This window comes from Suillus subalutaceus, assembly GCF_016647625.1.
Source record: "Suillus subalutaceus strain FC151 chromosome Unknown DFJ58scaffold_139, whole genome shotgun sequence".
NCBI lineage: Eukaryota > Fungi > Basidiomycota > Agaricomycetes > Boletales > Suillaceae > Suillus > Suillus subalutaceus.
Genome location: NW_024540388.1, coordinates 105,398 through 128,543, shown reverse-complemented (window position 1 = coordinate 128,543; position 23,146 = coordinate 105,398). Strand labels below are relative to the sequence as shown.

The 23,146-nt window shown below is 45.8% G+C and overlaps 4 protein-coding genes across 4 annotated transcripts; all 4 read left to right on the top strand.

The window, feature by feature from the left end:
* Window positions 1–11,180: 11,180 nt before the first annotated feature.
* DFJ58DRAFT_733096 (uncharacterized protein) lies at window positions 11,181–11,953 on the top strand (the record flags this gene model as incomplete). Its single annotated transcript, XM_041386241.1, has 3 exons — window positions 11,181–11,502; window positions 11,570–11,619; window positions 11,681–11,953. 3 exons carry the CDS (start codon window positions 11,181–11,183, stop codon window positions 11,951–11,953), a joined length of 645 nt encoding a protein of 214 aa, XP_041238888.1.
* Window positions 11,954–13,326: 1,373 nt separating this feature from the next.
* On the top strand, window positions 13,327–13,602 carry DFJ58DRAFT_733095 (uncharacterized protein; the record flags this gene model as incomplete). Its single annotated transcript, XM_041386240.1, has 2 exons — window positions 13,327–13,374; window positions 13,432–13,602. The coding sequence occupies 2 exons, from the start codon at window positions 13,327–13,329 to the stop codon at window positions 13,600–13,602; spliced, it is 219 nt and encodes a 72-aa protein (XP_041238887.1).
* A 2,207-nt stretch (window positions 13,603–15,809) lies between these two features.
* Window positions 15,810–18,074, top strand: DFJ58DRAFT_733094 (MFS polyamine transporter; the record flags this gene model as incomplete). The annotated part of the gene is made up of 13 exons (XM_041386239.1): window positions 15,810–16,263; window positions 16,321–16,404; window positions 16,460–16,551; window positions 16,608–16,723; window positions 16,770–16,800; window positions 16,849–16,912; window positions 16,988–17,075; window positions 17,131–17,243; window positions 17,289–17,480; window positions 17,538–17,632; window positions 17,681–17,771; window positions 17,823–17,961; window positions 18,014–18,074. 13 exons carry the CDS (start codon window positions 15,810–15,812, stop codon window positions 18,072–18,074), a joined length of 1,620 nt encoding a protein of 539 aa, XP_041238886.1.
* A 2,576-nt stretch (window positions 18,075–20,650) lies between these two features.
* Window positions 20,651–22,955, top strand: DFJ58DRAFT_845530 (MFS polyamine transporter; the record flags this gene model as incomplete). Its single annotated transcript, XM_041393162.1, has 14 exons — window positions 20,651–20,725; window positions 20,766–20,905; window positions 20,977–21,149; window positions 21,174–21,290; window positions 21,344–21,435; window positions 21,494–21,609; window positions 21,657–21,687; window positions 21,764–21,799; window positions 21,850–21,962; window positions 22,018–22,130; window positions 22,170–22,366; window positions 22,413–22,470; window positions 22,666–22,846; window positions 22,895–22,955. The coding sequence occupies 14 exons, from the start codon at window positions 20,651–20,653 to the stop codon at window positions 22,953–22,955; spliced, it is 1,503 nt and encodes a 500-aa protein (XP_041238885.1).
* Between the last annotated feature and the right edge of the window lie 191 nt (window positions 22,956–23,146).

Below are 23,146 nucleotides of genomic sequence, written 5' to 3'. Positions count from 1 at the left end.
GTAACATTGACCTCACTAGAAATTGAAGCGCAACCTAGCACCGTCACCGATGCTACCAGTGCCCACCTATACCTCAAAAAAAAGAGCCTCTGCCACGCGACTGAACCATGTACGTTAACTCACTTAATTTCGGTTCTTTTACAGATCACACAGATATCTGGTTCCACCCCCCTCCCAGTATTAACAGCTATCAGATCTGTTGTCTTCCTACTCAAACAGCACGCAGTAGACTGAAACAGCAGATGCAGTAGCCAGGCAAGTAACTGAAGACAGTAGCTCAACAAATCTCAGACTCGATCACGGCGAAAACTAGTGGACCATGTAGTTGCTGCTATCGCCCCACAAGTAGCTCGGATACTAACTGTTTCTGAAAGCATGGAACACACTGGCACAAAGCATAGAACAGTCTAGACCCCTACCAATTGAACCAGACTCTAGCTCAGCGACCCTCACCCCACAGATGATAGATCAGATCATGTCCTCCCTCACCCCACAGATAGACCAACTCACCTTCAACCTCAAACTCCCTCACCCACTCACTAGAAGAAACGATACAACTAAGCAAACTGGTAGAAAACCGAGTAGACCTAGACAGAGATATCAACACCTCAGCGGACTGCATCACACATGCTACAGACACCTTGTTTAGTGCTATCGAAGATTGCCAAAGTTCCATTGACCTCATCTCCCCGTCACTTGAGGTCACACAGCAAAGACTAACACCCTCTCTATGCAGATCCTATCCCAACCTGCTGCTACAATCACGCCACCTGTAGTACCACGACAAAGCCAGTTCAGTGATATCATCACCTCCAAAACCCAATCCCAGACTCCAAGATATGCCACTCAACCATCCACAGCCTGCGGATCCCCACCCAACCTCAACACCTTCGCCCCCAACCCCCCACACCTGAACGCTGAGCCTCCTCAATCAGCACTGGCAGATGCAGCTATCGCCAGGTTGGCCATCCGTGTGAGACAGATACTACTGGACCCATTACCGGGCAACCTCTTCCTCCAAATATCAGCCAAGAGGCTACCTCCAGTAAGATCAACATGGCCATCAAAACAGCTCTCACTCCCACAACCATCAAGGACACATCAAGGAATTATTCCAACTGCGCAACGGTGGGCTAATAGTAGAACTAGACAGCAAGCTGACACTTACCAGACTCTGCGAAACTGTTAAGACCGTACTCAAGTAGTATCGGGTCTGAAGGGCTTCGGCCTCAGCTCGTGCGCTGTGCCCCTTTCCCGAGTCTTGCCCCTTATTTCAGAGAGCTAAAGTATCGCGTCTAGTGAGACGGATAAGTATTGTAACGGATAAGTCTTGTATCGCAACGGATAAGTATTGCAACGGATCCATTAAGACTTCCGGATATTGAACATATAGAGTACGATAGTTAGTAGAGTTATATGAACAGGAAATGAAATAAGAATCAAGCGGATCTGTGGACCGGACGACGGATATGTTCATCGGATCTGGAACACCCACAAGAGATTCCTTCAAGCCCTAGATAACTTGGTCATCTTCAAAGATAGAACATACACCCTAGTAATCCAAATATGTACCAATCAACATACTAATTGAATGCACAGGACTCCTACACCTAATCGAAGGAAAGAACCAACTCACAGACAACTCCCTTGCCTCCATGCGCTGGATCAAACCCCCGGATAAGAGACCCCCAGGACAAACAATGGCCTTTGCACTCCCTACAGGTAAATGACCCTGAAACAGGCTAACAAACTAATCAAGGACAGCCTATACATCAACCGGTGTCTTGCTACTTAAGGGTCTTATATGGAATGTGTATATAGTGACAACATAACTATACAGGGATAAGACTACGTGCCAGTCCTTAAGTACACCGTCTACGACTTTCTAGTTTTCGTGGGGTAGATAATGTGTGAGTTCTTGGGAGGATTTACAGACATGTCCTCTTCTTGTCTTTCTCGGGGTTCTCAGTGATACAAAGTTTCTCAGTGTTATATAGTCAACCTCTAGTTTAGGTAGTATATAACTAGTAGTAGAAGTGTCTTAAATCTTACTTCAAGGCAACCTATTTGGCCTGCACTTTCTAAATCTTACTGGATCTCACATGGTTTGAGAGAAGAGTGGGAAGTGGGAAGTTATGATTACTAGGTGCAAGATGGGCTCCTTTTATACCTTTTTGGGGCCCCCCCTTACTAAGCATGACTCATCACAGCATTAGTAAGTCACTGGCTTACTAACCATGCCATTTGACAGTGCTGAATCAGCTGCTTATCAATCTAATATACATAAATAGTAAATACTATTACAAAGCATGATAAATCATGACAAAGCCTGATAAATCAGCATATTGCCAGTCACATGACATGCTTACAAACATATCTGATGGCTCACTGAAGGATTCTGTGGCTGAAAGAAATGGAAACAGACAGAAGCAAATGGAAACTGCATGACAAATCATGAAGGATCCTTACAAATCAGCATATTGCCAGTCACATGACACATTGAGTAACATATTTGTGGCTCACTGAGTAAATTGATAGCTGAATAAGCCTTGGAAAAAGAAAGAGAAGGAAACTGATGGAAACTAACAAACTGGAAATATAAGTACAAGTAAATCAGTCATAAAATGAAACCAAGCCTATGATACAATGAAGTATACCTTAGTATACTCTCCTGTGAATACTTCCTGTCTACATATGTTATGGTATGGTTCCCATACCATGCATGACATCCACTGGGCACATGAAAGCGCAACTGCCCCCAGTTGATGTACAGGTAATCGTGTCTGATAATTGTCATTGATTATCTTCTCTGTCTCCATCTATTCTCTGGATCAGCTAAATGAAACCATTCCTCTAGGAGTCTGAAAAATTCAAAGTATACTCCACAAGTTGGACACAATTGTAAGAGTGCAGTTTGATGTTGGCAGTCTCAGAAAAATAGCATTTGGTGATAATGTTCACTAATATCTTGAAAAATAAAATCCTCATGAAGGTTACTACAGTCTTTCAAAAGGATGTTGAAAATGTTGGTGATTTGTTTCTGCAAGTGATTTTGTCTTATGGTGTCTTTACCATTCATTGTGTTATGTTATTCATCCTCTGAGAGGGAAAAAGAATCAGAGTCTAACAATGATAAACTTTCCTCAGAGTGCTGAGTGTCGACAAGGGTATCAGCAATTTCTTGCAAGGCAGGATCACTTCTGCTTATATAAGGAATTAGTCTAAAGGTGGCTACACCACATCTAGACAGAGTTCCGTTCATTTCTCGTAATATATATGATCCTCCTTTGGTTTGTCTCTCAACAACAAAGGGTCCTAAGTATTGTGGCTTTGTTTTGCGATTCAATTTTTTCTCGATCTGGGTATTGTGGACTAAGACGAGATCACCAGGATCAAATGATTTCTTATGCATCCTAAGGTAATACTTCTGTTCAAACTGAAGCTTGGATTTAAATCTTGCCTTCTTCAAGGTCTTTGTGGCATGTCTCAAGTCTTCAGGTCTTCTTTCGATTTGACGTATTTGTAAAATAAGGAAATCAACAGGACTCATGTCCATGTAAAATCCATCAACAAGGAATGTAGCTTCACTAAGATTGAAAGGTAAAACGGGATGTACTTGAGAATCCAGTTGCACGGCTGGTAGTAATGTTTTTCGGCAAAGAGTGCCTGAGGGACTTTCTCAGGCCAACGAGAAATATGCTTTCCACAGCTTTTGATGATTGCTTCTCTGATGTTAAAGTGTCCATGCTCAACTACCCCATTAGCTTGTGAATTATAGGGTGATATCTGAATCTGTGGAATATCTACTTGATGAAGTAATTTCTGGAATGCTCCCTTGACTTCAGGACCATTATCTGTCACTATCTGTCCTATTGCACCATCATGGCAATATAAGTCTTCCCAGAAGAACTTAGCCATAGCTTTGGCGGACACGGATCATAATGCTCTCCCTTCTACGAATCGTGAAATATCATCTCGAGCTAACACAAGATGCTTCAAACCACCTCTGGCAGGCATCTTGAGTATGTCAACATATATCTTAGTAAAAATCGTGGCTGGAGTAGAGATAGTGATAGGGATATGCATTTTCTTAACGGATCAAATTTGGCAGTCATGGCAAGACTGCACATGGTGTTTATGTCATGGTATGGTTCCCATACCATGCATGACAGTGCCCTTGCAGTATGTTCATCATGGCACTCCCTGTACTCAATTCCAGTCCAGTTTCTGTTGCAGAGGACGCGCCCTCCCAGCACGTTCATCATGGCACTCCCTATACTCAATCCCAGTCTGGTTTCTGTTGCAGAGGATGCGCCCTCCCAGGATGCTCATCATGATGCTCACTATACTTAATCCCAGTCTGGTTTCTGTTGCAGAGGATGCGCCCTCCCAGCACCCTCCCCAGAACCCTCATAAAGATAGGCAGAGGTCTGGAAATGGTATTAAGTCAGTCTGGCGTGTCATCTGTAGTGAATGTAAGTGCTACATCAATTCAACTACCGCTGTGGTGAAAGAAATAGTAGTTGGCTAGCTATACCAACAAACTTACTAAATCCTAATGGGTGCGAGTGCAGTACATCGACCCAAGGGGGCTGCTATTGAAGCACTTCCTTCTAATAGTGCGAGGGAAGAGAAGGGAAGGAGTTATGATCTGAGACCAGAGATATTCCGACTGACCGAAGGTCTGAGTCCAAGTCCGATAGCATCCGATGTGAAGGGGTACCGATAGTACACCCGATGCAAGATACCTGATATGAGTAGAATGATCCGATGCCAAGGTGAACGATAGGTAAGGCTAGGCTGAGGTAAGGAGAGTCTAGGTATAACTAGGTATAATGAGGTAAAACTAGGTATAGGTTGCCGAGTCTAGACTTGCGGTAGCGGTCCGAGTCTATACAAGGCCTAGGTAAAGAAACCTTAGATAATGCGCACTTAGAGCGGTTAAGGCATGTCTGAGATGAAAAGCAAAGGGATCAATTGCACAATCAAAGTCTAACTAAGGTGACTCCTACAATGGTAGCAGGTATGTCCAGAGAAGGGAAGTAAGAGGCAGTACGAGACTTGAGTCCTATTTATCTAACTATGTGAACGTCCGGGATCATATAGGTGAGAGTAGTAGTGAGGCGTGAGGTATTCGGGTTAGTATGTAATAAGGCTTGTGGTTGCTGCGGCCATGGGAATACATGTAATAATGCCTGCTGCTCGTTCAGTAACAGTGAGATAAACTTAAAAATGCACCAATGGAGATAGGTGGACATGGGCAGGACATGGGAGGACTCAGTACCAATGGGACAGGATGCTCGGCTGAGGTGCGATATGACTGAGACGGCAGGTAAGGGACAGTCCTGTCCAACTGCAAGCAGCTGAGGCAGCAGGTTTGGATCGGCCAAGTCGGGCATAGTGCACTGTGACAATGGGAGTCAGTGTGGTGTTCAAACTTTCTGTAGCCTTGCAGAGGCACTTTTCACTATGCATCTCTTATTGACACTTTCCTTAGATTAGGTTCGCACTTTGCTGCTTACATAATCATCTTCCCTTTACCTAGGACTCTACAGTCATTACCTAGTTTCCCTTGTTTCCAGTTCTTTGGTTGCTCCCCATTCACTTGGGTTATTTAGTAGCATCCCCTAGTTGTAGCTTTCCTAGTTGTAGCTCCCTCAGCTCACCAGATAGCTCCTGGAACATAGTTTTCTTACCTTGACTTGGAGTACCTTCTCCACTCTCTTTCTTTGAGCCTGAGCCTCAGTCAGAGATCCTTTAGGGTCGAACATTCTTGCTAGCAAGAGTAGCAGCTAGGAGAGCAGGAGACTCATATATTTTGGTTTGGTGCTTTTACCTACAGCCCAGCCATATCTTGTCATCACAAGCTTGTGATGACACAAGATGGCTAGCCTCGGGGAAACTAGCCAAATAAATGTGAGTCTATGCTCTGCCTAGCTGCTACACTTGTAAGCAAGAACATTTGACCCTAGAGGGGACTGCTACTGAGAACGACTATGAATCTATAGGAAGTAAAGATGCAGGAATGTAGATAGGGGTAGATTGGACGCTCAGGGAACAGACCAAAGGTATCATGAAGCATGGGAACGGCCGAAGCGGATGGAAATAGCACGAGAACTCAGGCCGATGCAAAGCTGGACAAGTAAGGAAAGTGATAGGGAGTGACTAGGTTTCAAGGGATTGAATTTCAAGGTCAAGGAAAGACTAGGTAAGATGTCCAAGTATCAGGTAACCAAATAGGGGCTAAGAGCGGAACCTAATGGGTGACTACTTCGAAGTAAAACCAAAGGGAAGGAAATACCACTGAAGGGAAGTAATGTTAAAGTAGTCACTACAGGTTCTTTATACTAGCTAAATCCTCTCGGACTCGGAAGGGACAGGAATAGTGGAAATATGTAAGAACATGTAATAAGGCTGAAACCCTTGTTACAACACGAGGCAAGTAAAAACACGCACCAGTGGAGTTTGGATGGACATGGAATTGACACAGGGCTTTCCTAAAATGGGTTCTGAGTGGTCCGAAGGCATGGGAACTCAGCCCATGTTATCCGAATGTGCGGGAATGGTCTGGATGTGCAGGAATAAGTTTGGGTATGCGGGAACAGCCGATGCGGCTGTGCAAAGCATCGGACATCGATGGATATGAGGTAGATGCAAGGGAAATGTGGTAGGGAGTGCTTTTGCATATCACTGACCATCCAAAGGCATGCAGGGCGTGGGAATGCGTCGGACTGCGGTCAGGTCGGCCGATGAAGGCGCGGGAAATGTGACTGATGCCTCAGCCAAAGGTTTCGGCCTAAACTGGCAATGGTAGAGAAGTGGTGAAGGATGTATGGAAAGTAGTTCCTGGGTAGTTTGACTTCTATATGAGAAAGGGCTTCTGCAAGGCTAGCCCGAGCTTGAACACCACACCATTTGAACAGAACCGTCAATTTGTCCATCATCTCTCTGAACATGTTTGCTGCACATCCTCCATCGTCCATGAAGAGCTCCATGTAGTGTGAGACGAGTAGATCATGGAGTCGTTCGGCTAAGGTATCAGCAGAATGCTGTCTGGTGCTCCCGTGATGCCCATTGGCATGCGCTTGTACCAGAAATAATCTCTTCCTTCAGCGTAAAATGCTAGGTAAGGTCGCCATTTTTCAGGAACTTCTATGGCATAGAATCCTGATGCGAGTCGAAGACAGATATGAACTGGTGGCCACTCAAGCTGCTGTTGTTTTGCAAGTATGTCTCCTTGAGGCATTGGGGCTACCTCAGTGACTTTGTTCAGCTGAACAAAATTTTAGCAAATTCGCCATTTCTTTGGGCCATTATCTGCTGCTTCGATGTTTGCTGATGGGGGAGGTACTTCTTGCTGTGGCAATTCAAATGCTGGTTTGAATCCAGCGCTTTGACATTGGTCATTGACGCACTGCTGTAATTCATCTAGCGACATTCCACCTGCTTCATGGGCCTTCTGTGTGATTACTGTTGTTGCAGCACATTTAATAAGTTCTGGGGGTGCTTGCTCAATGAGCCCTGCCTCTAGCATGTCTGTGACTCGGGCATTGTAGAACTTGGACTGTTCTGTTGTGAGCGGTCGTTGGTGGATGCGCAAGTTGAAGGCCGTGTTTTCTGGTACATTGAGATTAATTGCTGCTCCTGGTATTGGTATGACTTCCCTAAGTGATAGTGCAAAGTTATCCACATTGTTTGTCACGAATTCTTCGAGCTCTGTGCACTCTTCCCTTGTTAGGTCATTCCCAAATGTAATTTGGCAAATAATCTCTGCTACTCATGCCTGGATTGAAGGCATCAGTTTTTCTGGTATAAATGGAGGGATTTCAGCAACATTTGCTTGGGCTCTGGAAGTTCACTAAGCAATTGGTTTTCATCATTTTCAGTGATGTTTATCGGGCATGCACGGTCTATATGGTCGCACTGGTCAATGACAAGTCATTGAGACAATGATGTGTTCGGTGTGACTTCCCTTGAGGGGAGCATTTCACTCCCCTGTAAGTTTCCTCATATCTCATTTTTCTTTGTCTCCACAGCATGGTCTCGGATTCTCTCTTGGTCAGCTGGCTGGTCTTGTCTTCTGAATTGGTGGGCTCCTTGGAACTGGAAGAGTTTGGTCAATCTTTGGGTCTGTCAGGCATTGGCTAGGTTCATATGAAACTTCCCTCGAGGGGAGCTCCTCACTCCCCACTGAGTGTTCACACTCTGCACTTTCTCTCTTGGCGACTTGTCTCCATACTTGTTGTTCTCTTCTCTTCTCCCGAATGTGCTGGCTCATGCAAGTTGGTGCCCATTGTCCCATTGGTTGCCACAATGGATGTTTTTGACACTTGTAGTTAGTGTTAGCATTTCCTTCAATTGTGCTATCATTGCCTTGTGTGACTTGCCTCGAAGGGGGGCTTTCCAATTCCCCCCATTGCTGTTTCCCGCTGTTTGAGATCTAGTGTTAAGCTAATTCCTTGTTCCGACATATTCGATGTCTGATGGGTGCATTATCTGGTTCGTAATTGTGGTCGAGCGTAGGCCGTCAAATATTTTGACAGGTGTCTGAGGTGTAGTCATGTATTGCTTTGAAGGCTTTGAGCATAGGTTTCCCAAGCAAAAATCCCCAACTTCCAGTGCTATCAAAGACTTCGAAATTGCATTGAGCTTTGATTCCATTGATCTCCACTATTCCTGACCATTTAGTGACTGACTCGACAATATTTCCATTGGCCATTCTGAGTTTCTTGCTGGAAGTTGTCCAGTTGTGCAGTCGGTGTTTGATTTGGCAGAATATTGATGTGCACATGACTCCTGACCATAGCGCCATCGTCGAATAGAGCTTTAACTTTGATTAGCTCTCCTTGCAGTCCATGCAATATTATCTGGTGCATGAATGGAACTGATTCTCCTGATTCAAGCTGGGTCTTAAGCGTTTGCGAGTGACCAGCCAAGTACAAGTCAACGACTATGGTTGTGTCATATGGTGATGCTGTACATGCAGCATTGTTATCTAAAGCTGGGATTTTGGGGCTAATGGTTCTATTGTTGTCCTCGTGTGTAGCCTCATCCATCATGAGGACCCTTGAATTACCTTGGGTATTCCTTGGACTGTGGGTCGACGTGATACCCTTGTTTACGCCAACCCTTCCTCTTTTCCCTCACTGAACTCTACGACTTCTTCAATCCAGGCTGAAACTGGCTGCGTGAACTGGCTGAGTACCAAGGAGATTGGCATCGCTGTGGCTCTGTTGAACATGCCAAGGACTTTGCTAACAATTGCTCTCCATGCTGCTTCTTTTGCGATAGCCTCTCTGCATGGTTTACCGATAGGGTGCAGTTTCTCCCGTTGTGACCATGGGTACCGCATGCAAAACATTCACTGGAAGCGATGGCTGCCGTGCCTGGTTTGAGAGGGTAACCCTGTCTTGTGGCTGACCCTGATACTTTCTCCCCACTTCGCATTCCACTGGCTGATTTGGGTATTGTATGCAGCGTGGCCTGCCGGATTGTCTGGGTGGTGCTGGGAGAGAAGCAATGAGCTGCCTAATGCTGTTCTTTGCTTTGTCAGTGATGATGAGTAGCTGTGAGGCTGTGGTAACAGGTTGGCAGCTAAAGTTCGACTGCGTACTTTGGTTGATCTGCTGCGTTGGTACTCGTGTGACTGTACTATTGGTTTGGGGTATATTCAGGCAGTGTTGATGAGTTAATGGACATTCTGGGTAGTTGGTTCTGTAGAGCTGAGATAGGATCCCATGCAGGATTTCGCTGCTGTAGGCGAGCAGCATCAGCATGAAGCATGTTGACTTCTAGTTCCTGCTTTGTATGCTGTTCCTTCTTCTCAGCGAGCCTCATCCCTTTCAGCTCCTTGACCTCTTTGATAAATGCTGCCCAATCCACATACTCGTCATCCTTGAGCAGGTCTTTGACGACACTTGGTAGCAGTCCTCTAACCTGCCAGATCATCAAGGTGCCTACCGCAATTCCTGCACTTGTGGCTAGCTGCATCGCTTTGGTTGCCCAGGCTTCGTGTGCCCAACATTCCCTATTGTATAGGGTGGTCTTCATTCCTACAGCTGCCTCTAATAGCCGATGCTCCAATAACTCCTTCTCATACTCTGCCTTGGTTCTTCTCCACTATGACAATTTGTGGACCACCAAGCTTCGAAGGCTGACAACAAATGTTGCCCAAGTGGCTTTCGGTGCTGACCCTAGCGCTTTGAACCAGACTTCTGCCTCTGACCCAGTACCCAAATAATCACCAAATGCATCCAACTTATTGCTGTGTTGTGTTATGGATTGCTGTCTCATTGCACGGTTGAAAGACTTTAAAAAATCTGCTGGGTTTTCAGATGTACGACCGTTCGCCATGAAAGATCTGTGGGGTTTCATGGGCATAATTGCTTTGGGTAGTGCTAACGCAAAGAAAGTGTTGAGGTTGTAGTCTGGTGTAATGGAGAGTGATGTGAGTGGTTCCTTTTTCAGTATGGTGTCGGGGTGGTTTAAAGCTGAGTAGTGGTAGCTCGAAGTCCTGTTCTAGTTCAGGAATGTCAAGTTCTGGAAAAGGTATTTGTTCTCCATGATTGTCGTTGCTTAGGCTTGAGAGAGACGAGAGGGATGAGCTTCTAGAGCACTGTTCTGGAGTGTCTAGTGGAGAGGATGAATTGGCCTTTATATATTTCTCTGTTATCGCTTTGCTGGCTTTTAGTCTGGGTCTTAAACCTGCGGCCATCAGTTTCTGATGTAAATCCACGTAAATTATGACTTGATACAGCCCTTTTATGAATTGTGCAGGTGTCTGCTAAAGACACCTGCCGTCTAGCTTAGCCTTTCTAGGCGTGACGCGACGTAAAATGGAGTTTGCTTTGCCTTGTGTTCTTGTAAATGAACATATTTCCGCAGTTCATTCGGCTAAGGGCTAAGGACTGAGGACTGAGGACTGAGGACTAAGAAACTGACGACCGGGACTATTGCTGATGCTAAGCGCTGAAATGACCTGAACTAGTTCAAATTCACTCTGTTCACCAAGATGGAGCAGGATGGGAGAGCCTTCGCTAAGACAAAGCAGAAACCCCACAGGATGATGATTGTGCTACACTACTCCTTGCACCGACTCTGACTTCTATGCTGACTAAGCTGCAGAATTGGCCGAGGGACTCTTTGTGTGTGGTGGCTGCCCTTGGAACCCCTAGTCCACCATGAGCCTCCACATAAGCCTCTGGTTCATAACCACCCTTCGAACCACCCTCTCCATGACCCTTGAGGTGGTCGTGAGCCTCTCGTTTATGACCACCCTTCGAACCATTCCTTACTGTGACTCTCGAGGTGGTCATGAGCTCCCACACAACCCTCTCCATTATGATAACACTCAAGGCATCGCTCGCAATCATGGTGACACTGCCCACCATGACTCTCGTGATCACAGGGATCCTGCTCACCATGATCCTCATTATCACAGCAATTCTCGTGAGGCTCTACACCCACATGGCCCTCATTACACTCGTGGCTACTCTCATGAAGGTGCGCAGTACCGTTGAGTCTTGACCGTGACACTCTTCACCCCTGCGATGCATTCTACCCCCGCAAGTTTTTGTCCCCACTATGGTCCTCAAGGTCATTATGGAACCGCCGGTGAAAGTGAGTCGAGTGCTCATCATGGCAGCTCACCTGTACCTGGAGTTCCATGGCTATGGTCCAGGTGAGCGTGATCACACCTATACAAGCTGATATAGTCCTGTTGTTGACTCAGGCTAAGGAGGATACCCGCCGACAAGATGACCTCAAAGAGTGTGAGGATTCACTATCCCCCTATCATAGTCATCCAGTTGGTGGGGGCAATTACCATGAGGGTCCTAACAGGAGATTCCAGTGGGCGGATGATGATCCTCATTATGGCTATGACCATGATGCTGTACCACGAGCATATAATCCTGATTTCATCAACTCCTCGAGGCCTCCTCCTGCAGATTAATTCCGACACAGTCCTCTCGAGCCAATAACCATGTCTTTGCGGTGCCAATCTACTCTTTTGTGGTCGTGTTTTACCTATGCCTACCTCGTTTATTCATCTTGTGGTTGTCTCCTCGTTGTCTCGCACCTGCGTGTCATACCCTATCTATGTTGGTATCTACTACACTTTGTAACTCATATCAGTATGGCAGCTCCTCCATAGCTTGTTGTTGTCTCCTTCAGATTATCCTCGAGACCACTAAGACACTTGTGTGAATCCAATATTTTTTCATGAAACAGAATGAGATAATATCATTAAGAAAGATACAGTCTTACTAAGTATGCAGGCACAAAAACATAAAAGAAGTCCGGGGAAATCACATCAGGAAAACTCTCCCAAGGCAAATTAGCCAAAATTCACATAAGTCATAACATTCACATAATTACAGGCATTTATGAATAAAGTCACTAAGGATGATAATTTAGATGTAATTATTTTAATGCAAACTGAATGATTAGCAAGAGTTATCGAGAATTATCTGACATGAAAAGTATGTCTATCTATGTATGAGTTAAACCAGAAGGTATCACAGGCTCACAGCCCTCAAGCACTGTATCACTCATCCACTCTTCGCGGGGCCATAACACTAAACCTTGGTATAAGGTGGACACTGCACTCAATTTCCAGCTTGAATTCAACAAAACCATTCAACATATATAAGGTGAGTAGGAACTTGACCATGGACCATTGGGGGAAGAGCAGTGGTATTGATTTCGGTGGTAAGGCAAAGATGACTCGGACTCGGACTTGACCCGACAGTGCAGATATTAATTCTTGGATAAGGGCAAGGATACTGTGTATGTAGGATCAAGTGAGTGAGATGTACTGCGGGAAAGAACAACATGCTTTGGTTCCTTCCAGCACCTTCCACACTGAAATTTTTGAAAATTGAACGACCTAATTATAGAGCTCCCACACTTGAATTCAACAGTCCATTTTTCACCCAACTTGCGCCATGCACCGCATCTGGATTCTACACTCATCTAACTTCCAAGTCTTGAAGCTTCATCAGTGCATGCACCATCCACTGCACCAAACTCCACTCGTCCTTCTCTGGTGATTGAAGGTACATTTTTGGTGCCTACGCCCTCTTATGGCTACCATCATCTTTCTCCACCAAAGCCTGCTTTCCCTCTGCAGCACATGGCCTCTCTTGTCTCCGCACCATGCAGTGCTCATGCCACATTCCAGCAAGTTTAAACCTTCTTCCTGCTTTTTCTTTTCTTTTCTTTGCCTTTCTTTTTCTCTCCGAAACTTTCGTGACCCTAGGTGACTCACGACACTTTGACTACGCCTACCGTTACACTATTTTCGGCAGTCTTCCAAACCCCACTATGAGGGACGCCAATGTTTTTGCATTTTGCAAGGCCATGCCTCAAATGGTAAGTTCAATAGCTATTATCTTCAGCTAAAACCTAAACAGACAATATTTTTAACAGAGCTGGTCTCCGTGTAACCTCTACAACCTCTGGAGGCGGTCCTGTGGTGCTGAGGCCGAGGCCATTGACTTCACTTGCTCACCTAAGACACTGTTTCAGCAGCGTTGGATCTTGAAAGCACTCATACATGCGTCCCATGGCGACTTCATCAACAAGAAAATCTTCAAGTGATGGTATCTCCCCAACACACTTCCCAATATGCGACCTTGTCAGCATGCGCCCTCCAGTAACAGTGATCTCGATGTATTCAGCCGGGCGTACCGAACATCTGGAGAGAAGGAAGAAGAAGGCATCTGATGAGCAAAGGAAAGGCTTGGCTCCTGTGGGCAGCTTAATGCTTGCCGAGGTGGAGCGATGCATCAATGTGTTCATCTTTCGGTGCTGCTTCACCCATAGTGTCTATGAGGCACGGAGACTCGTTGTTCATGGATCCGTCCTGCTAAATGGCAAAAGGTGTGCCTGGTATTAGCTTCAATATACTAATGCACATCTACATTATATGAATGCCAACGCACGTCTAGCCCCAGGCGATGTGGTCTCCGTTGACCCTGCAGCTATTCATTTCCTCCAGGACCCTGAGTCTATGCAGTCCTCATTGACATGTTCAATGCTCGAGCACTCATTTTCATAGGTGTTACATGCTCCCCTACTAACCGCTCTCCACATTCAGGTCCTCTGCTTCAGGCTCATGCTTACTTTGCTTGTGGGAAGTTGATATATAGCGGCGCTGCTAGTAGCCACACTAGTGAGCTGGAAGCATTTGCGAAACTAGTTATTGTTGTCATATGTCCGTCATTGGTCATAGCATACACTGTTCTTTAAATTAGCCTACCCATACACCCATTTTTAATCAAAGACTAGTTTTTTCCCCCTGTAATGCTCTGATTCAGTTAGATCTGATCATCCACCCATCTAAAATCAAACAAATTAACTCTACAATGCATGATAATTTGCTTGGATAACTTCTAATTCTTTCAAATTCTCGTCTTTTTATTAAGGGGTAAAATAAGCGATCTAAACAGCTAAAACTTTGAATTTGTGTGATTTAGACATAATAATGCAACATTAGTTCTAAAAACATCTAATTAGCTTAGGAGATTTTTCCTGATGCATGACATAAGTGCAAGGGAACAACATACGAGGGAGAACACACCGTAAAACATAACATAAGAAACCACATAGAGTGATGTAGAGGATTTCAGAGACAGCGCCAGGAGGCTCCTCAATTATGACAACAGCGCAAAATACATTCAATGACAGCAGGTGCTCTCAAGGAGGTTACCAAGGCCGGCGAGGGCTACCCTCCCAACGATAACGGAGGGATTCATGAGGGTGCTTATCGTACCTCTTGAGGTGTTGAGGGAGGAGGCCCTGGGAGAGGCAGGTCTCAGAGATGGGTTTCGTCCTACAACGAAACCGGGTCTAACAGACTGTGAGAACAGGGCAAAAGTGCTGCCAAGGGTGTGTACTGCGAAAGTAAATTCATCACTGAGCGCTTGCCACCTTCACAGTAGTCACGACCCTCCGGACAACCCAGAACCCGTTATTTCTTTCTCGTCGCATTCCACATTCAAACTAATTCTCATCATGTCTTTACTGACTGCTACGTGATTTTTTCTCCTACCAATGTCTTCCACTGTGTCAGGAAGCTCCTGATCCAGCGAAACGGGAGGCGCAAGCGAACACGATGACAAAGCATAAGATGACGAAGCTGCAGTTGAATGTAGAACTGGGTGGTTGTGAAGAGAATGTATTGACGCGATAGAGCTGACATGTACAAATTGCAATTTGGACCGGCTACTATGAACGTTTGAACTCGGCCCTGTGTGTGATGAAAAATCGTTAGACCACTAGGACCAGTACCCTTTGCAACGGGTCCTGGAGTTTCGGGCGTTTGGCTAGCACGTCTGAAGTTAGACTCATCGGAGTTACAGACATCATTATGGAATGCATCACCTGGCGTCAAGTACTCCTTACTAATATCACGTGGAACCGGAAACTCGGCGACGGGTCAAAGACTCGGAAGCCGAGACATTTGGCAAGATCTTGTCAGTTTGTTGTGTACCATAGTTTGGGTTGCCCTTATCACCTTCAATCTTCGAAGCTGTCACTTCTGTTACCGTCTGTGGCTGGGTTTATGTACTACATATTATAACCATCAGCCGATGGTGCACCAGTGCTCGGTGACCAAACTGAAATGTGTCAAGCGACTCCAGGGTCACGGCCTCATCCGATTGAGAGGTAAACACCACTGTAATGACAGAGGCCTGTTTACTCAACTCTGGTCTTTAGTGTAATGGTCAGTAAGTTAGTAACCGGCTGCTATATCGACTTATAAGTAGGCGGATAGGAAAGCACTATGTGGGTGTCAGTCGCAGATGTCCGCCACAAACCAAATCCCTGCGTCCGTCACTAATGTGGGACAAGAAATAATAGGCACGGTGTCTCCCGCCCCAAAATCACTGGCAGTTCATCATATTCCAGAACGGAGTCATTCTGAGAAGCTGTATGACACTGGTAATAGCGAGCTGCTTGCGACAACGAACGATACAGATGTTTTAATTGTTGACTGGGACGGTCCCGATGACCCCCAAAATCCTAAAAAGTACGTTGTGTCAGCAGAGCAGCATGCTCGTTGGACTTATAGTTCTTGTACAGTTGGAGCTATAGACGCAAATGGGCCGCGACAATCATTATATCATCGTTTCACTTTCATCAGTCCAGTTTCGTCCTCTATGATTGCGCCCGCTACTGGCCAAGTGGCTTCTTCCTTCGGAATTGACAATGATGTTATACTTGCACTCACAACGTCCATCTTCGTGCTTGCGTATGGTAAGCCAATAATGGTGGATGCTAGATATCTCACTGATTAATCAAACTATGTACCAGCCATGGGGCCATTGGTTCTAGGTCCATTGAGTGAGATTTATGGACGGTCACGCGTTTTGCAATTGGCAAATCTATGGTATCTCGGTATGTGATGTTTACAAGCCAAACCACAACCTCACACTCATTTTTTAAATGACAGTATGGAATCTTGTCTGTGGATTCGCACAGTCAGAATCCCAGCTTATTGTCTTCCGATTTCTTGCTGGCCTCGGAGGCAGCGCACCTTTGTCGGTAAAGTTGAAGTTTTTTTCAAGTCGAAAGTATCTCTGAATGACTTCCCTCTTCAGATTGGCGGTGGCTTTCTTGGGGACTGCTGGCAACCACATGAACGAGGAAAAGCTGCTGCCATTTACACCTTAGCTCCACTAATGGGCCCCGTCCTGGGACCAATCACGGGCGCCTGGTTTGTGGCTATTCTAAGTTCAACGACACCATCTAAATTTCCTCAGGGTGGCTCAATATTCGACCTGGAGATGGGTGGTATGTGATGCTTCCGCTAATGGAGGATCGTTCTCATTTCTCTGATAGTTCTGGTCTACGTCCATTGTGGATGCAGCCGTTCAGATCGTTGGAGCGTTTGCGCTTCAAGAGAGTGAGTAATTAACTGGTCGTGATCCGCTGATGCTTATGATTTGTGTCCAGCTTACGCGCCCCTCTTATTGGAAAGGAAGGCAGATCGGATTCGCAGATCGATGGATGCCTGAAAAAGCGCCGTACAGAGAAATCCGCACCGTTTTCGAAAGTCAAGATCGCTCGTAAGTCATTTCGTAATCCCTGCAAGATGATGTCTGAGGACGATGATTCATATAGTTGGCGAACCATCATGGCTAAATCACTCATCCGCCCTTTTGCACTCTTCGCCCATGAGCCGATCGTGCAGCTCCTCGGCGTTTACATGGCGTATCTATACGGGATATTGTATCGTAAGGCATTTTATTTTCCATGGATGTGATCTCATATGGTCTCAGTATTTTTGACAACGATGCCATCGATCTTCGAGGGCATATACCAGCAGCCGGTAGGCATCGCCGGCCTTCATTACGCTGCACTTGGCATAGGATTGTTAGTGGCGTCCCAATTAAATGCGAGAACAATGGACAAGGTTTACATTTATCTGACGAACAAATACGGTGGAGTTGCGAAGCCGGAGTTTAGATTGCGTTCGTCATATTGTTCTAATGCCTCCATTCTTAAATACTCATACAGTGTACCATCAGCTGCTATGGTTCCCGGATCTCTACTGCTCCCAATAGGGTGCTTGATTGTAGGCTGGACTGCTGAAGCTCATACTTATTGGATAGCTCCAGATATTGTTGGTTTGGTTCTCCTAGTACTGTTCATCTGCTGATGGTTTCGACAGGGTATTGCGCTAGTGGGAGCAGGCATCATTCTGAATTTCCAGTGTACCCAGACCTACATCATCGATTGCTTTACGCTTCATGCCGCTTCTGGTGCGTAGATTTAGTTCCCGCGTTACTCATCTCAAACTATTTCATATTCAGCTATGGCCGCTGTCTCCTGTTTGCGGTCACTAGCAGGCTTTGGATTTCCATTGTTTGCTCCAGCGATGTACAACGCACTCGGGTTCGGGAAAGGCGACACTATTCTAGTAGTCGTGGCAATCGTCTTAGGCTGTCCTGCGTACGTCTTCATTTTTGTTCCCTCCAGTTGTCACCCCTAATGATTACTTCAGGCCCTGGATACTTTGGCATTACGGGGAGCGGATACGGAACAGCAGTAGACATGCGCGGTAAATCTGGTGATGACCCTAGCAATCATAATCAACAACAGGGCCATGACTTTTACCTTTGAGTTCAGGCTCTGTTACTTGTAGGGGAGGAGAGGAACGAGGTGCATCGCGGGTGAATATGGTGCATTGATTTGACGGACGCTAGATGGTGTGGGAAATTTGTTGCGGGCAGAAGGAGGGAACGCGCCTGAACTCGGATGACTTCAGTCGAAATCTGGAGGAACAGGTCTTTTGAGTCCCCATGGTGGCAACCCGCATCTGCACGGGTAATTCAATTTCACTGAGCAAGTTGTAGAGACAGTGAAGCCATCGTTAAATTATTGATACCGGACCACATTTAATGGCCAATTTATTTTGCTACCTTAGGATCCTCATAAGTTCGAGTGATTAGCGATCTTGAAAGTCACTGAGTCGGACTCACACTAGAGGCTAGTAATAGCTAGTCTAACGTCTCGTGTCGGATGGCGCTCAAATCAGAAGCATGGAGTATTAGGGATGAGCAAATCGAGATCTCTTACAATTAATCCAGAGGCAACCTGACAACGAGTGGAGGACCTGTATGTTAGAATTGTTCCTGGTGCGGATATAAATTGAAAAAGCCGGAAACACCAACTGTTGCATAAATCTGGCCGGCGGGACCAAATCCTTCTGTATAGGTAAGACCCCGAGAATAAGCAAAGGTGCTTTCTGCGGATAATATTTGAACTGCTTTATGGTTGCCCATTGATCTAGAAATTGAGGGATACTTAATGGTTTCATACATCATGTCAGATCTACGACGAGGGTGAGCTCTCCGCACCAGATATTAGCGAGATACTTCAAGACGCGAGTCAGTGTGGTCCTGTAGAACATCGTGTTGCCGCGGCTGACACCGCAATGCAAGATGGCCACCTGTTCCCAGGTCACAGTGGTATAGGATATATCGTCATAACACAGTCGAAAAGTCGTGTCGGTTTGATCGAAACTTGCGAACTAGACATAGAAATAGGTAGACTTTGGTACGATTGTTTAGCATTTTTGGCAGATGGTAAACATTAAATGCTACGAAGCCTGTGAGACAAAGGAAGATAAAGAGCATGTTCTCCCCATGTTCAAGTACCCCTCCAAACCTTCTCCTAGATATCGGTCACATTCAGTCCGCTACTCTTCTCCGAGTTGATTGCCATTGTTCCATCTTTCTCGATGTCTGGTTGTCGGGAGAAACTTGCCTTGTCAATCACGGAATACTGTTGGTGGCACGATCCCTCACCTGTCTATATCCTTGCTTCAGGGTCACGAAGACCTGACTCTAAATCCAAGCCGTCGAACTCAAACCGCAAGAGTGCGTAGTGCAACAGGACAAGGAATCGTGGAAGATCCTGAGTGAAGGAGATGTTCAGACGGGTTGACAGTACTGTTACATGCTATAGAGATGTCGAATTATGGTACTTGATGCCTGCCAGTGCCTACACGAGTCAATCGAATATGTGATGGAAATTGATATTTTTGGTATACTGAAGTGACTTGGGAATAGAGCGTGAATACTACCTTACAAATAGCCACTTGCATGATGCATTCAAGCCTCCAAGGTATGATGTCATGTAAGTTGACATGGAGGGAAAGGAGAGACCTTCGAATCCGCACCACGCGTGACCCCAAAGAGCAGATTTCTAATCTGTTCTGATGCCAGTTGGCTATGAATACTTAAGATAGACCTTGCAAGCTTGAAGGATCCATCCACTGGGTGAACGTTCAAGGAGTAGTAAAAGGAAAAAAAATGTCGAGCAGGTTTCGAACCTGCAACAGATTTCCGTCCTGACATGCTCCACTTAGGCTTAGCAAGACTGGTCAAGGTGGACGTCTATGAGTTCGAAGAGTATCAGTCCTAGTAGAATCACATGGAATTACTTACCTAGCAGTCATTTGCTAACTGCAAAATGAAATAGAAAGACTAGTTTTCGATGGACACCAAACATGCCAAGAATAAGAGACCATCTGCCTTGACTTGATACGTGATTTGAGTTTGCTGGTCTTGACCTAGGCTCGTGACTAGCCTGGGATATACTAACACATACAAGGGAACCATCCTAGCTGTACTAGACACACCGCCAGTCCATCCAACGAGTGACTTATTCATAGTCTCCCCCAAATAGACCATACGAATGAAGATAAGAACGTCACGGTTGTCTTCTATACTCCGAAGTCTGCTGACTGCTCACAAGACAGAGGCCGCGGAAGCCACACCATTCGACTTGTTCGTGGAGTGAGCAAATGAAAGCATGCAGGGGAGTTAAGGCCGTTATATACTACTACTCGGTGATGGCTGCAACGTGAAGCGAAGATGCTGAGTAGAGTCTGGGGTCTTTTCGTTATGAATAACGTGAGGGTGTCCGGTGTCCAGACTTTCTTTTCGTTCGAACTTCGAAGGAACCGAGAAAGGTTCAAATGATAACAGGATAAGTACTACTCAGGCCTAAGGTTTACTCAACTCTCAGGCCTCCAGGTCTCTTATAGTAAGCACTTTTGTAATGTCCGACAGTAATCGGCTGCTATATATATAGACTTATAAGTAGGCATATAGGAAAGCACTATGTGGGTGTCATGTCTGCCACAAACCAAATGGGATTCCATGCGTCCGTGGCTACTGCAGTGGGACAGGGAATACTACTAGGCGCGGTATCTCCCGTGTCAACCTTACAAGATGATCACGCACCAGAATCAGCCCATCGTGTTCCAGAACAGACTCAACAGAGTCATTCTCAGAAGCCGTATGACACTGGCAGTGGCGAGCTCCTTGCGAATACAGATGTTTGATTGTGACTGGGACGGCCCAGATGATCCTCAAAATCCTAAAAAGTGCGTTGCATCAGCAGATTAGCGTGGCAACGTTGTTGGACTTACAGTTCTTACACCGTGACAATGCACAGTTGGAGCTATAGACGCAAATGGGGCGCGGTAATCATTATGTCATCGTTTAGTTGCGTCAGTTCAGTTTCATCCTGTATGATTGCGCCCGCTACTGGCCAAGTGGCTTCTTCCTTCGGAATTGACAATGATGTTACACTTGCACTCACAACATCCATTTTCGTGCTTGCATATGGTAAGTCAATTTGGTGGATGTTAGATGCCCCCACTAATCAATCAAACTATGTACCAGCCATGGGGCCATTGGTTCTAGGTCCATTGAGTGAGATTTATGGACGGTCACGCGTTTTGCAATTGGCAAATCTATGGTATCTCGGTATGTGATGTTTACAAGCTAATCCATAATCCCACTCATTCTTGAAATGACAGTATGGAATCTTGTCTGTGGATTCGCACAGTCAGAATCCCAGCTTCTTGCTTTCCGATTTCTTGCTGGCCTTGGAGGCAGCGCGCCTCTCGCGGTAAAGTTGAAGTTTTTTCAAGTCGAAAGTATCTCTTCTGAATGGCTTTCCTCTTCAGATTGGTGGTGGCTTTCTTGGGGACTGCTGGCGACCAGATGAACGAGGAAGAGCTGTCGCCATTTACTCCTTAGCTCCGATAATGGGCCCCGTCCTGGGACCTATCACAGGAGCCTGGTTTGTGGTTAATTTCAAGTTCAACGACACCATCTAAATTTCCTCAGGGTGGCTCAATATTCGACCTGGAGATGGGTGGTATGTGATGCTTCCGCTAATGGAGGATCGTTCTCATTTCTCTGATAGTTCTGGTCTACGTCCATTGTGGATGCAGCCATTCAAATCATTGGAGTGTTTTCGCTTCAAGAGAGTGAGTGATCAACTGGTCGTGATCCGCTGATGCTTATGAATTGTGTCCAGCTTATGCGCCCCTCTTACTGGAAAGGAAGGCAGAACGAATTCGCAGATCGATGGATGCTGAAAAAAGCGTCTCACAGAGAAATCCGCACCGTTTTCGAAGGTCAGGATCGCTCGTAAGTCCTTTGATAATCCCTGTAAGATGATATCTGAGGAAGATGATTTATATAGTTGGCGGACCATCATGGCCAAATCACTCAGTCGCCCTTTTGCACTCTTCGCCCATGAGCCGATCGTGCAACTCCTTGGCGTTTATATGGCATATATATACGGATCACTTTATCGTAAGGCATTTTATTTTCCATGGACGTGATCTCATATAGTCTCAGTATTTTTGACGACGATACCATCGATCTTCCAGGGCATATACCAGCAGCCGGTAGGAATCGCCGGCCTTCATTACATCGCACTTGGCATAGGATTGATAGCGGCGTCCCAACTGAATGCGAAAACGATGGATAAGATCTACATTTATCTGAAGAGTAAACACGGTGGAGTGGGAGGCCGGAGTTTAGATTGCGTTCGTCATATTGTTCTAGTGCTTCCTTTCTTAAATACTCATTCAGTGTACCATCAGCTGCTATGGTTCCCGGATCTCTACTGCTTCCAATAGGGTGCTTGATTGTAGGCTGGACTGCTCAAGCTCATACTCATTGGATAGCTCCAGATATTGTTGGTTTGGTTCTCCTAGTACTGTTTATCCACTGATGGTTTCGACAGGGCATTGCGCTTGTGGGAACAGGCATCATTCTGAATTTCCAGTGTATCCAGAACTACATTGTTGATTGCTTTACACTTCATGCCGCTTCTGGTGCGTAGATTTGGTTCTCACGTTACACATCTCAAATATTCCACATTCAGCTCTGGCTGCTGTATCCTGTTTGCGGACACTAGCAGGCTTTGGATTTCCCTTGTTTGCTCCAGCGATGTACAAAGCACTCGGGTTCGGGAATGGCAATACTATCCTAGCAGTCGCGGCAATCCTCATAGGCTGTCCTGCGTACGTCTTCATTTTTGTTCCCATTGTCACCCTTAATGATTACTGCAGACCCTTCATATTCTGGCATTACGGGGAGCAGATACGGAACAGCAGTCGATATACACGGTGAATCTGGGTGATGACCCTAGCGATCACAATCAATAACAGGACCATGACTTTTACCTCTGAGTACAAGCTCTGTTACTTGTGTAGGGGAGGAGAGGAACGAGGTGCATCGTGGGTGAATATGGTGCATCGAATTGACGGACGCTAGACGGTATGGGAACTTTGTTGCAGGCAGGAGGGAACGCGCCTAAACTC